Source organism: Sapajus apella, unplaced genomic scaffold (assembly GCF_009761245.1).
Source record: "Sapajus apella isolate SASKATOON/1434 unplaced genomic scaffold, GSC_monkey_1.0 scaffold53, whole genome shotgun sequence".
Lineage (NCBI taxonomy): Eukaryota > Metazoa > Chordata > Mammalia > Primates > Cebidae > Sapajus > Sapajus apella.
The window spans coordinates 12,356,430-12,371,771 of NW_022436993.1; the positions used below are offsets into that span (position 1 = coordinate 12,356,430).

At 42.6% G+C, this 15,342-nt stretch overlaps 1 protein-coding gene across 1 annotated transcript in view; it reads left to right on the forward strand.

Moving 5' to 3' along the window:
* ITGA8 (integrin subunit alpha 8) overlaps window positions 1-15,342 on the forward strand; it is a 190,721-nt gene that overhangs the window by 141,644 nt on the left and 33,735 nt on the right. Inside the window, exon 26 of the mRNA XM_032243982.1 lies at window positions 10,176-10,304. Coding sequence (XP_032099873.1) covers window positions 10,176-10,304 — 129 coding nt within the window. The remainder of the gene's footprint in view (window positions 1-10,175; window positions 10,305-15,342) is intronic.

The window sequence follows — 15,342 nt, forward strand, 5'->3', positions numbered from 1 at the left end:
TTTCTTTCTTTCTTTCTTTCTTTCTTTCTTTCTTTCTTTCTTTCTTTCTTTCTTTCATCTGTCTTTCTTTCTTTCTCTCTCTCTCTTTCTCTCTCTTTCTTTCTTTCTTTCCTCCTTCATTCTTTCTTTCTTCTTTCTCTCTCTCTTTCTTTCTTTGTTTTTCTTTTTTTGTTTTTTTGAGTTCAATTTTTTTTAATTTTATTGCATTTTAGGTTTTGGGGTACATGTGAAGAACATGCAAGATTGTTGCATAGGCACACACATGGCAGTGTGATCTGCTGCCTTCCTCCCCATCACCCACATCTAGCACTTCTCCCCATGCTATCTCTTCCTAACTCCCCTCCCCCTTCTGTCCCTCCCCTATTTCCCCCCAACAGACCCCAGTGTGTAGTGCTACCCTCCCTGTGTCCATGTGTTCTCATTGTTCAACACCCGCCTATGAGTGAGAACATGCGGTGTTTGATTTTCTGCTCTTGTGTCAGTTTGCTGAGAATGACGGTTTCCAGGTTCATCCATGTCCCTACAAAGGACACGAACTCATCGTTTTTTATGGCTGCATAATATTCCATGGCGTATATGTGCCACATTTTCCCTGTCCAGTCTATCATCGATGGGCATTTGGGTTGTTTCCAGGTCTTTGCTATTGTAAACAGTGCTGCAATGAACATTTGTGTGCACATGTCCTTATAGTAGAATGATTTATAATCCTTTGGATATATACCCAGTAACGGGATTGCTGGGTCAAATGGAATTTCTATTTCTAGGTCCTTGAGGAATCGCCACACTGTCTTCCACAATGGTTGAACTAATTTACACTCCCACCAACAGTGTAAAAGTGTTCCTATTTCTCCACATCCTCTCCAGCAACCCTAGAAGAAAATCTAGGCAAAACCATTCAGGACATAGGCATAGGCAAGGACTTCATGACCAAAACACCAAAAGCATTGGCAACAAAAGCCAAAATAGACAAATGGGACCTAATCAAACTCCACAGCTTCTGCACAGCAAAAGAAACAGTCATTAGAGTGAATCAGCAACCAACAGAATGGGAAAAAATTTTTGCAGTTTACCCATCTGACAAAGGGCTGATATCCAGAATTTACAAAGAACTAAAACAGATTTACAAGAAAAAAGCAAATAAGCCCATTCAAAACTGGGCAAAGGATATGAACAGATACTTTACAAAAGAAGACATACATGAGGCCAACAAGCATATGAAAAAATGCTCATCATCACTGGTCATCAGAGAAATGCAAATCAAAACTACATTGAGATACCATCTCACGTCAGTTAGAATGGCGATCATTAAAAAATCTTTGTTTTTCTGATGGAGTCTTACCTTGTCATTCAGTCTGGAGTGCAGTGGCGAGATCTCAGCTCACTGCAATCTCTGCCTTCTGGGCTCAAATGATTCTCCTGCCTCAGCCTCCTGAGTAGCTGGGACTACAGGTGCCCACCACCCACACCCAGCTAGTTTTTATATTTTTAGCACAGACGGGGTTTCACCATGTTGGCCAGGCTGGTCTCAAACTCTTGACCTCAGGTAATCTACCCTCCTCAGCCTCCCAGAGGCTGGGATTACAGGCGTGAGCCACTGCACCTAGCCTTTTTTTTTTTTTTTTTTTTTTTTTTTGACAGGGTCTTGCATGGGCTGGAGTGCAGTGGCGCTATCTCTGCCCAGGACAACCTCTGCCTTGAGGCTCAAGCGATCCTCCCACTTTAGTCTCCCAAGTAGCTGGGACTACAGGCTTGTACCACCCTGCCTTGCTAATTTTTGTATCTTTTTTTTTTTTGTAGAGATGGGGTTTTGCCATGTTGCCCAGGCTGGTCTCCAACTGCTGAGCTCAGGCAATCCATCCACTTCAACCTCCCAAAGTTCTGGGATTACAGGTGTGGGCCACCATGCCTGGTCTAGGATTTTTCTTTAGTTGACAAGATTTTGTAATAAATAGCCAAGTGTGAGATGCAGCAGAAACAGGCTTAGATGTCAGACTGTACCCAGGAGAGGAAAACCAATAAGATGCCCACATATCACTTGTGTTAAGACCATGGAACACCATTTTGGGCCCAAGTTCAAGAAAACAATCCTGAGATAAAAGTGGCCTAAAAGAGTCCATAGACAAAGAAGAGCTTAACATGAGAGAAAGCCAATGCTGTTTGTAAAAACTGCTGCCAGTGCCATGGAAATCTGGAGGCTGCCGCCGAGAATGTCTCCTGAACCAGACCAGTCCCATGGGAAGTCCAAATTACAACCAGATAGTACAAACGTGGAAAGCAGAGACACAGAAACAATCCATTCATTAGGGATGAGTTTTAGAGTTATGTTTTAGAATAAGTGGGTCCGCAGACAGTGGTTTGGCATATTAGCCTGGTTGTGTCTTATCCTGAAGTGTACTTTCTTTCTTCCTGTCTTTGTTTACCGGTTTTCCTTTATTCAGAATGCAGGCACTTCCTAGCACAAAAGTTCTTGGTTCTGTCTCTCTCTCTCTCTCTCTCTCTCTCTCTCTCTCTCTCTCTCATATATATACACACACACACACTCTTAAAAATCAAAACATATGGCCAGTAGCTTATACCTGTAATACCAGCACTTTGGGAGGCCAAGGCAGGAGAATCACTTGACGTCAGGAGTTCAAAACCAGCCTGGCAACCATGACAAAATGCTGTGTCTACTAAAAATACAAAAATTAGCTGGGCATGGTGGTGGGCACCTGTAATCCCAGCTACTTGGAAGGATGAGGAAGGACCGCTTGAACCCAGGAGGTGGAGGTTGCAGTTAGTGAGATCGTGTCACTACACTCCAGCCTGAGTGACAGGGCAAGACTCTATCTCAGGACAAAAAAAAAAAAAATCAAGACATGAAAAGATGGAGATGCTTTAGTATTTCTTTACCATTAACTGCTGATTTCTTTTTGAATCATTTTGAGAGTCTTGACCTCAGGAGCTGTAACTTACCTCCTAGCTGAAGCATTACTTGATGTCTGTTACTTGCTACTTTAATGCTCAGCCGTCTTCTATAAACTCTCCTCCCAGACCTTTCAGAAGGTCTGATCAGGAGAGCCAATTTTAATTTACTGCCTCTCCAATTGTGATGAGCTAGTGACATCTATAGCTTGCCCCTGGACCTGGCCAGTCTGTCCTAGGTATACTTTCTCTTTCTTATGGGAATGCTACCTCTGATAGAGGAATTGTATTCGCCTTTTACTCTTAAACATGCCTGAATAGCTACATAGCGGATACCAGATTTAAAAAATAATAATAATAATAATAGGGTGCTTGAAGATCCAATTCTTGACCACCAAAGACAGAATTATACATTCTGAGATTTTTATCTTCTCTTTGAGATGGTCTTCAGGTTTGCATATATAGTGAGTTGACTCTTTCAGTTATGCTTTGCATGAACTTTTCAGGAGGTTAAAAAAAAGTGGAGTTTTTCTTTCCCTACAAATCCTCAACATTCATGTCTTAAAGAAAATTACATGGTGGACTGACCCCCCGGCCTTGTCTCCACGTAGGTATAATTATAGGCAAAGTACATGAGAGTTGTCTGTTGGTTCTTGTGTGCTAGGAATATCTGAAATCCAAAAACAAATTACCAACAAGAAAAAGACAGTGTGCATTGCTTTCGTTTAGCTTCACAGGGCCCTTAATCTAATTTCACCCAACCCCTTTCTTCAAAGGCTGCACTTCCAACTGTATTGCACATTTTGGCTGCACAGTATCCCTTTAATCCATAAATTTAAATCTATGCCACAGTGAAGAGTTGGGTAAGGAATTATGAAAATCAGAAATTCCTGTTGGAGCCAAATTCTGAGTAGCAGCTGTGGAAAGAAACATGTTTACCAACAGTTATTTCCTTATTGCAGAAAGAAGTCATTTTCATTTGTTCTGCAGAAGACATTTTTCGTGGTTACCACCAGCTTCTCCTAGCACTTCCCAAATTGTCCTGAGAACCGTCTGCCTATCATGGGTGCTAAAGGCCAGCCTCCTCCACCCTCACTAGGAAGCCATGGCCTGTGGCTTCATGGTCAATTGTGAAAGAGACTCCAAATGTTCATGGAGAAAATGGGCTTTAACTGTTGTTTACATTTCTTGGATAACTTCTTCCTTGCTTTTTGTTTTGTTTTTCATAAAATAATTTCTGGAATGCCATTTCAGAAAGTGGGTTTGCAAGCTATTTGGAGACCTTTTGTCTATGATGTTTAAGAGTGCCATTCCTCTATATGTAAAACAGTGTCACAAAAGAAAGAGATGTGTTCCATCAACCCCTGCCATGTGATGCTCTCATTCTCTAGCTCAAAGTAAGCCCTGTGTTTTATTGAGAGACCACTTACAAATGTTTGTGAATGACAATTTACCTCAATAGGTCATGTTCTTTATTTGTACACAAGATACATCTGATGAAAACACAGGAAGTTAAAGAGTTTTCTTCAGGGTATTGTTTTGTTTTGATTTTTGGTTTTTTTGGAGACAGGCTCACTCTGTCACCCAGGCTGCTGGAGTGCAATGTCACTATCTTGGCTCATGGCAGCCTCTGCCTCCCAGATTCAAGCAACTCTCCTGCCTCAGCATCCTGAGTAGCTGGGATTACAGGTGTACACCACCACCAGGCCAGCTAATTTTTGTATTTTTGGTAGAGATGGGGTTTGCCATGTTGGCCAGGCTGGTCTCGAACTCCTGGCCTCAAGTGATCTGCCCACCTTGACCTCCCAAAGTGCTGGGATTACAGGTGGGAGCCACCGCACCTGGGCCTTTGGGCTATTGTTTTACCACTATTATTAGTGTATACTGCTAATCATAATAGGCTATAGCTTGGGAATAAAGAGTCGTTCCTAGTTCTTTCTAGTGCCTCTTTTCTGTAGTTTAGGTAACTACAGAGTTCAACTCTGTAACATAATTGTCAATGACCTATAAAAAAATTCACATGATTCATCTCAAAGGAAAATCTACATGTATACCCACATAGTATATCATAGAAAACATATGAGGGAATTCTAGCTAGCGATTTCCACAATTCTTAATTTTCTGTCTAAGCTCACTTTTTATCTTATGCCATAAAAATTGTTCTATCAGATCCTCGATCATTGAGCATCTGTATCAGGCCATTCTTGCCTTGCTATAAATACCTAATACTGGGTAATCTATAAAGAAAAGAGGGTTAATTGGCTCACGGTTCTGCAGGCTGTACAGGAAGCATGGTCCTGGTACCAGCTTGGCTTCTGGGAGGACTGAAGGAGCTTTACTCATGGCAGAAGACAAAGTGGGGAGTAGGCACTTCACAGGGCAAAAACAGGAGCGAGAGAGAGAGTGGGTGGGGCTGGGAGTGCCACACACTTTTAAACAACTAAATTGTAGGAACTCAGAGTGGAAGCTCACTTACCACCAATGGGATGGCCCAAGGCAATTCATGAGGGATACACTCCCATGACCCCAGCATCTCCTACCAGTCCCCACCTCTCACACTGGGAATTAAAACTCGACATGAGTTTTGGGAGGACAAATATCCAAAACATAACAGCATCCTTGATCAACTGTGGGGCTTCTCCTCCTCCTCACTGTGCCAGGTCCTGCCCTGGCCCTGAGATGTCCCAGCGCTGACAGGGCTGGCCTATCCAAGGCCTCCCCTCCGGTTCACGCACTCCATCTCCCAGGGTTTCAGCCACTGGTCTTCAACAACACTTCAAACTACCCTGCCTCCAAGACATTCAACTCAACTTTCCTTTCTCCTCCAATTCAATCTCCTATTTTTATAATGGTCTCAATTGTTCTCTTCAAGAAACTTTTTCTTCCCTGGCATAGATGTTTTCTCTGACTCAGTTACCCCATCCCACTCTCAGGACTTTCTCTGGCCATACCTTCTTTCCTATCAAGCCTGGACCCCATGATGAGTTACTTGAAACACGCCTTTATAAGCCCCCATAACCCCCTGTTTCTAGTATCCTTCCAAGTCCCTGTCCTGAAAAATCTCAGTCATGCACAGTTCCACAGCCTGGATTCTCTACCCCACAGCCTGACGGCGCCTTGAAAGACTGATGTCCGCGCATGCTCACAGAGCAGCCAGGGTCGCAGGAGCATCTGCCGTTGTGATGATCGCTCTTCCCCATCTTCCTCATTGCCTTGCCTAAACCTTCACCGCTCTCTCTGTCCTTCCTACGCAATAGCTCTATCATTACTCTTAGGATGTGGTCTTAAAACAAGAGAATCTTCAAATGATCCATTTCCCCATCCCGAGCCCCTCCCCACCTGATAGGGTTAGGCTTTGTGCCCCCACCCAAATCTCATCTTGAATTACAATCCCAATAATCCCCATGTGTCAAGGGAGAGACCAGGTGGAGGTAATTGGATCATGGGGGCGGTTTCCTCCGGCAGGTTCTTGTGATAGTGAGTGAGTTCTCACGAGATCTGATGTTTTTATACCTGTTTGGTAATTCCTCCTGTGTTCATTCTCCCTCCTGCCACCTTGTGAAGAAGGTGCCTTGCTTCCCCTTCACCTTCTGCAATGATTGTGGGTTTCCTGAAGCCTCCCCAGCCAGGCAGCACTGTGAGTCAATTAAACCTCTTTCCTTTATAAATTACCCAGTCTCGGGCAGTTCTTCAATAGCGGTGTAAGAATGGACTATTACGCCTCCCACCGCACACATGCATCTCCTAATCATCTCTCTCCCATCCTGAATTTCTTTCTAACACTTCCAGAGGAAGGAGGCTTATTCCTCCAGCTCCATGATATAACTTTACTACATCAAGTATCCCCATTTCCCGTATCCTCAGCCTCTTCTCCCCGTGGGCATTCCTTGGGTTCTGTGAACTTTGTTAAATTTCTCCCATCTTCCAAACAGTGAGTGCAGTAACTTGACTTTGTATTCTCTTCCAAGAATGGTCCTCTTTCCCCTTCCATTTGTAGTCAAGCTGTACTTGCTATCCTTACTTCTTCATTTCTCACTTACTTTTTTTTTTTTACAATTTTACATTTTTGTACATTGTTCATAATTTTAATGTTAAAAATGCTAAATGCTCACCATAAGTATAAGGCAATATGTAAAAACATAAAGAAGAGCATTTTAAATATCTAATGGTGTTATTACCTGTTTACTGTTTTTTCCATTTATTTACGCATTAACTTATTTTTCCACTTCATCCATAAACATTTTATGATTACATATATTGCCAATGAATAAGGAGACATGGCCAGGCACAATGGCTCACACCTGTAATCTCAATGTTCTGGGAGGCTGAGGGAGGAGGGTCACTTGAGTCCAGGAGTTCAGGACCAGCCTTGGCAACATAGCAAGACTCTGTCTTTACAGAAATAAAATTCACCAGGTGTGGGGGGATGTGCCTGTAGTCCTAGCTAAAGCAGGAGGACCACTGTGCTGAAATGAGCTACGATTGTACCCACTGTGCTCCAGCCTGAGTGACAGAGTGAGACACTGTCTATAGATATAAAAAATAAAGAGACCCTTAAAAATCTATAACATTATTATCATACCTAAATAGAAATAAACAAAACTTCCTTAATATCATCAGATCTCTACCACCCTTACACTTTGAGGACTGCCCGTCCAGATTTTTTCTATTTATAGACATGCAATGTCAGATATATCCATTTTTATTAAAAATACAATCTTATTACATATGCTATTGTAAACCTGTCTTTTCCCCTTACTAATATCTTGTATCTTTTTAAATTCCAATGGAGCTTCATTTTTAAATGTCATCATTTTTAAAACCTGCCCAGTAGTTTTTGTATAAATATAAATTATTTAATCAGTAACCTATATATGCCTGCAAAGTGTTAGGCTACTATTACTCTTTTTCTTCTCTATTATAAATAGTGTTGCTACAAACATCAATATTTTGTTCTGATGCCTTATTTGGGGGACAAGGCTCATCTCATCTCTGAGCCATAGGGAATTTAATATAAGAACAGAAGGATTTAATTTCATACCTTTTTCAATATTATCCATTTGTTAAAATCCATTTACTCTTGAGCTACTGCAGTTGAATTTCTACCTCCACCAATCTCTCCTCATAAAAGGACATCTGTAATTTTGTTCTTTTTTTATTTTTATTTTTTTAGAAGCAGGGTCTCACTCCGTTGCTCAGGCTGAGAATGCAGTGGCATGATCATAGCTCACTATGCACGATCATAGCTCGCTGCAGCCTTGAACTCCTGGGCTTAGATGATCTTCCTGCCTCAGCCTCCCAACTATCTGGGACGACAGGCTTGTACCACCACATTGGCTAATTTTTTTTTTTTCTTCATTAGCAATGAGGTCTCACTATGTTGCCCAATCTGGTCTCAAACACCTGGCCTCAAGCCAAGATCCTCCTGATTTGGCTTCCCAAAATGGTGGGATTACAGGCATAAACCTGGCCCATAATTTCTTTTTTAATGTAATTTAAGTTCCAGGGTACATGTGAAGGATGTGCACGTTTATTACGTAGGCAAACATGTGCCATGGTGGTTTGCTGTACCTGTCAACCCATCACCTAGGTATTAAGCCCAACATACACTAGCTATTTTTCCTGATGTTCTCTCTCCCCCAGCCCCCGACCCCAACAGGCCCCAGTGTGTGATGTTCCCCTCCCTGTGTCCACGTGTTCTCATTGTTCAACTCCTACTTACAAGTGAGAACATGCAGTGTTTGGTTTTCCGTTCCTGGTGTTAGTTTGCTGAGGATAATGGTTTCCAGGTCCATCCATGTCCCTGCAAAGGACATGACACAATTTCCAAGTTAGTGCATAAAGGTCTTTGCCCTTCTTTATTCCTCTGCAGGATTTGGCATTCTTTGTCACTCTCTTATTTTTTGCAACTTTCTTTTCCTCAGGCTTCTGTAAAAGCCACTTTCCTGGATTACCTCCTACATCTGATTTCCCTGCCTTAGCTTTCCTCTCCAGATCATCTTTGTCTCCCTGTTTCCTGGGAGGCTCTAAGTGACTCTGTGCTTTGGGTTTTGCATTTCTCATTGGGCAGTGCAGATCAGCTACCAGGCAATTGAGGTACAGCGGGATAGGCACAGATGGGCCGCAGACCAAGTGCACAGAACATCAAACAGAGGCTCAGTGAGTGTGCCTGGGGCTGTCCAGACTAGAGAGCAGTTGTGCATGCTGGAGCTTGGGACCTAGGGCTCTTGGTGACAGAAGAGGTTGGAGAAACTGGCCAAGGCCAGCATGCGAGGACCTGTGCATGCCACACTAGGGAGTCTGGACTCCATCCTTCTGTTTGTCTGGTAGTTTTTTTCTGGATTTCATGATGTAACTGAGCACTTTCATTTCATCTTTTGTGATTCGGTCTACATCTGCAATGTAGAAGTTTCTTTCTTCATTCCATAGAGATGAGCATACTATTATTGCTCCTGTGACTACAAAGAGAAACTGTGTAAAAGAAGTCATGATTCTCAAGGGTGGGAGTGGGGAGCAGAAAATTAGGTCTCTGTATTCAGTGGGTCTAAAATAAAGAATGTTAATGGGATATTCTGCGTGATTTATTGGAATTCTCAAAATATTTATCCAGCCAGCAGACAGACCCAGCATGGAACCTGAGACAAAATAGTAAGTTCTAGAACATTTACAAAACAAACTTGGGGCTGAAAACAGACTCCACTGCAGCGCCGTGGGCATGTAGCATGCTTTGGAAAAGTCATTTTCATCAGGGCAGAGTTTTCTAAAGGAGCGCAGGAACGTGGCGTTCAGCCATGTGGATGTCGGGTCCTTGACCACATCAGGCTGTTTCCCCAAATGAGGTTGGCACCTCACATTTCTATCACCTCAGGATTCATCTCCCCATACAGAATGTTCCTCAGTTTAACTGGCCCCACTATACAATGAGAGAAAAGTAATGAGAGAAGAATGCCTCATGTCTGAAACGTCACCTGCATGTTTTCTATCCTTATGGGGAAATGACTTCTGCTTAAAATCTTCTCCTTGCAAGATAAACTTCCTGGGAATGCATTCCCCATGCTTCATGAATTCCTGTCATTGGAGAGTGGAAAAGCTCGTTCCTTGTATGTGCGGGTCATGTCACTGTCAAACACACCGCTGGTAATCACAATATGTCTGGATTCTCATGTGAATCATACTCCATTGAGAAAAAAAAATGATAGAGTTCAAGGCTAATGAAAATGTAGCAACTGTTCACGCATTTGTACATGGTATCTCCCACTTTGTTTTTGCAGCCTGCTGCCTCCCCAGAGGACACCCCTGAGCTCAGCGCCTTTTTGCGAAACTCTACCATTCCCCATCTTGTCAGGAAGAGGGATGTGCCTGTGGTTGAATTCCACAGACAAAGCCCTGCAAAAATACTGGTGAGTTACCCCAGTGTGCATAGAACTGAGGGAAATGAGTGGATTGGACAGAACTCCCAAATACAGATGGTTTTAACTTCAAGGATCGTTCTTAGTCTCACTCAGATATTCCTAATGTTTTTTGGCAGTATATATCGTGAGAATGAAAAGCAACTTTTCTGTAAGAATTAAGGAGCACTTGCAATACAGCCTTTTCACTTTTCTAAAGCCGCCGTGGAAGCCACCTTGGAGAATGATGGTGGAAACATCAACTCTGACCTTCAGTCCATTTCAGGAACATACAGTTTGAGTTGTTAGTCCGTGCATAGATGCAGGGCTGTGGTAGTTTGAAGTGAGCATGGGCCCTTGGGGTTTTGCACCTGTCCCAGAATCTGAGTCCTCTGCTCATCTGGAAGAGGCAAGAATGGTGTGTTCACGGCTGGGTGTGATGGCTCACACCTATAATCCCAGCACTTTGGGAGGCCAAGATGGGAGGATCCCTTGAGGCCAAGAGTTTGAGACCAGTCTGAGCAACATAGCAACATAATAGCCTCTACTTTTTAAACAGACATGCTGTTTCAGGTTTCCTGGGCCAAAACCCTTGCTGAGTCTTAGCATTGGGGTCTGTGGCAGCTCAAGCCTGAGCTTAGTAAGCCCTTAGCAAATCTTCAGTATTCATGAGTCAGCACGTTTTTTTTTTTGTTTTTTTTTTTTTTTGAGACAGAGTTTTGCTCTGTCACTCAGGCTAGAGTGCAGTGGTGCAATTTCAGCTCACTGCAACCTCCACCTCCCGGGTTCAAGTAATTCTCCTACCTCAGTCTCCCAAGTAGCTGGGACTACAGGCACATGCTACCATGCCCAGCTAATGTTTGCATTTTTGTAGAGATGAGGTTTCACTATGTTGGCCAGGCTGGTCTCGAACTCCTGACCTCAAGTAATCTGCCCGTCTTGGCTTCCCAAAGTGCTGGGATTATAGGCATGAGCCACCACGCCCAGCCAGAGTCAGCTTTTTTTATTTTGTTCTCCCACTCATCCTATTTCAGCAGCTTCTAGTGCTTTATGCTTTCCTGTGACTAGCCATCTTCTTCCCTGACTATGTGGCAAGGGTTCAACGTGAATGTCAGGGTTTCATCTGTGTTCTATAGACCATCTCCATAAAAAGTAGGAAGCTACATGCACATTTCCAGCTATGTAGAAGTAATCAGAGATCATCTCAAAAGCTAATACCCTTCTCAAAAGCAAGCAAACAAGGTAAGTGAGGATGATGAACAGGTACAAAATATAGTTAAATAGAATGAATAAGATCTATTGTTTGATAGCACAACCAGAATGGCCACAGTCAACAATTTATTGTACATTTAAAAATAACTAAAAGAGCATAATTGGAACATTTGTAACACAAAGCAAGAAATGCTTCAGGTGATGGTACCCCATTTACCCTGATGTGATTATTACACATTGTGTGCCTATGTCAAAATATCTCATGTATCCTATAAATATATGCAACTACTATGTAACCATAAAAATTAAAATAGATATATAAAATAAAGATGAAGCAAGAAAGCAAGCATTCCGTGCCTGGGGCAGGGACAGGCTGGGAACACTGGGTCTGGTATGGGAGGCACAGACCCAGCAGGTACTTCCTGCCCCAAAGCTGCAGTTCAGAAGCTCAGTCCAAGATGCAGTGATTTGTGATGACACTGAATCAAAGGCCACAGTGACAAGTCCAGGATTGTCGAGCCAAAGAGAGAGACTCGCCTGGGCACAGTGCTCAGTGTAGAATACCAGCCCTTTGGGAGGCTGAGGTGGGCAGATCACCTGAGGTCAGGAGTTCAACACTAGCCTGGCCAACATAGTGAAACCCTGTCTCTACTAAAAATACAAAAAAAAATTAGCCAGGCTTGGTGGCAGGTGTCTGTAATCCCAGCCACTCAGGAGACTGAGGCAGGAGAATCAATTGAACCTGGGAGGTGGAGGTTGCAGTGAGCTGAGATGGTGCCACTGCACTCCAGCCTGGGAGACAGAGTGAGACTCAGTCTCAAAAAAAAAAAAAAGGAGAGAGAAAGACCCTTGACAGAAGGCCTCAGGGCAAATGAGAAATAAGAAAGGGAAGGTGGAGGCAGAACTGGAAGAAGAGCTAGAGTTCCTTCTGTAGCAGTCGCTGTCCTGGCTGGGTTGAAAGCCATGAGACACCTAACCTAATATGCTGCCCATCCTCTCTAGACTGGATTCATCCCCGAAACTTGGAATAGCTCCTAGACTTGTCCAGGTGCCACAGTGAACTGGCCCAAGGGAGCATCCTCCTTCCCTACCTGTCCACAGTACTGACGGCCCATTAGGGTAGGCAGTATGTTTTGTTTTCTCGTTGTTTTCTCAACATGTAGCACAGTACCAGCTCATCTGTTGAGCAAATGTGTGAATGACACAGTGAATGAACTCATCGTGGGCACTACTAATAGCTTCTGGAGTCACCTTCTAAAATGCTCCATGGTGAGCCCTTCTACCTACCTGTTCTTAACCTAAACGCTGTCAATCCCAAATCAAATTATAAGCAAATGATATACTGCAAACTGTTTAAAAGATAATGGTAGTGACCAAATTTATTAGCCACCCGAGCTGCTGAATTCCAAATAAAATGGCTGCATTTATTTATTTATGTCATTTTATTTATTTACTTATGACATAATAAATAATTAAAAGCAGCCATTTTTTATGACAATGTTCAAGTCTGCTTTGGGGACTAGAAGTGCTCCGGCCAGTTATGAAACTGATATAGCTCAAGGTAGCTATCACTGAAGAAAGGAAATCAGTGCTACAGAAATTGAATCCCTGATATTCTCATTTATAGAACTGAAACTTATATGCTTGATTTACGTAACTGAAAAATTAAAGTTTAAGAAAGGATTTGCAAAAGATAAAATGTAATGACAGTGAGAGTGAATGTTAACAATCAGTTGTCCTTTCAACTAAAGCAGAAAATGCACTAAGGATAGTCTTCTACTCTCTCAGCCAACTTAGTGGCATCTGTGGGATGTATGTGTGTGCACATGTGTGCAAGTGTGTCAGTGCACACATAATGGGAAGGGAGGATGCAGATGTTCCAATACAGGAGGCAAGACTCAGGAAGGATGATGCAAGGGGTGGATCTGGGCAGCCCAGAGGCACCCATGAGACCATGGCTTCATGCCAGAGAGGCACTAGCCCAAAAAAGTAGTTCGTTATTTTTTGTAATCCACAGACTTAGGGTACAAGGACCCAGAAGAACAGCCCCTCCACCCCACAGGCTCTGCCTCTCCTTCAGTTCTGAGCTCAAGGCAATTCATTAGGGGATGCAGATTGGAGTTATCAGATGATACAGAGAAGGCTCATGAGTTTTAAGGAAGACAAATGGGTGGCAAAAGGGGAAGCTGGACAAGTCCTAAATCAACTTCCTTTCCATTCCTGCACTCCTGTATTTACCTTGAAATAACTATTTTTTAAAAACAGAAGCATAGCAATTTAAATCTCTGACAATCATTTATTTCAGTCCAGTAAAGTAGAATAACACCATATTAAATTAAATCATACTCCTGAAAATCCCAAATGTGTTACCCATCACATGGACAACTTATTTTTTTTTTTTTTTTTTTTTTTTTGGAGACAGAGTTTCTTTTTTATTGCCCAGGTTAGAGTACAATGTCACGATCTCAGCTCACTGCAACCTCCGCCTCCCATGTTCAAGTGATTCTCCTGCCTCAGCCTCCTGAGTAGCTTGGATTACAGGCATGTGCCACCACATCTGGCTAATTTTTTTGTATTTTTAGTAGAGACAGGGTTTCGCCATGTGGGCCAGGCTGGTCTCGAACTCCTGACCTCAGACGATCCACCTGCCTCAGCCTCCCAAAGTGCTGGGATTAAAGGCATGAGCCACCATGCCCAGCTGGATAACTTTTTTAAGCCAGAATAAAGAGCCCTCAAAGAGGATATTAGGATGAAAGTGATGTAAACAAATCCTAGTTCTGTGTCTTATTGATGCAAAAGTTTTCAGAGTTTTAGTTTGGGATAATGAAATAGCTTTGGAGTTGAATGGAGGCGACAGTGGTAGAACATTGCGAATGTCCTTAATGCCACTGAACTGTACACCTAGCTTTAAAAGGTTAAAATAGGTTTTAAAAGGTGTGTCTTAAACATTCTTTGGCATTCATGTATTTCATCTTGACAGTAGAAAATGTTTGAACTATGGAAATTGACAGAAAAATACAATAAATCTAACTTAAATAATCAGTTAAACTGAAGTCAAATGAAGCATTTATTATGATAGAAGTACCTAAAGTTATATGACAAAAAACTATGGCAATTGGAAGATTGTAATTTAAATAATTTTTTTTTTCTTGAGATAGAGTCTCGTTCTGTCGCCCAGGCTGGAGTGCAGTGACATGATCTCAGCTCACTGCAACCTCCACCTCCTGGATTCAAGTGATTCTCCCACCTCAGTCTCTCGAGTAGTTGGGACTACCGGTACCTACAACCACACCCGGCTAATTTTTGTGATTTTTGTAGAGATAGGGTTTCACCACATTGGCCAGGTTAGTCTTAAATTCCTGATCTCAAGTCAACCTTCCGCCTTGGCCTCCCAAAGTGCTGGGATTATAGGCATAAGCCACCATACCTGGCCTCAAGTAAATTTTTATGACAGTGTAATGTTTAAAAAACATAATAGTAGGGAATCCATTTACTATTCCTTTTAGGATAAGTTAATAAAGCTCTGTAGGTTATAATTTTTTAAAGCTTCCCTGGTGAACAATAGAACAGAAAAGGACATCATTCTCAGCAAACTAACACAGGAACAGAAAACCAATCACCATATGTTCTTACTCATAAGTGGGAGTTGAACAGTGAGAACACATGGACACAGGGAGGGGAACATCACACACCCAGGGTCTGTCGGGGGATGTAGGGTTAGGGGAGGGATAGCATGAGAAGAAATACCTAATGTAGATGATGGGTTGATGGGTGCAGCAAACCACCATGGTACATGTATACCTATGTAACGAATCTGCACTTTCTGCACATGTATCCC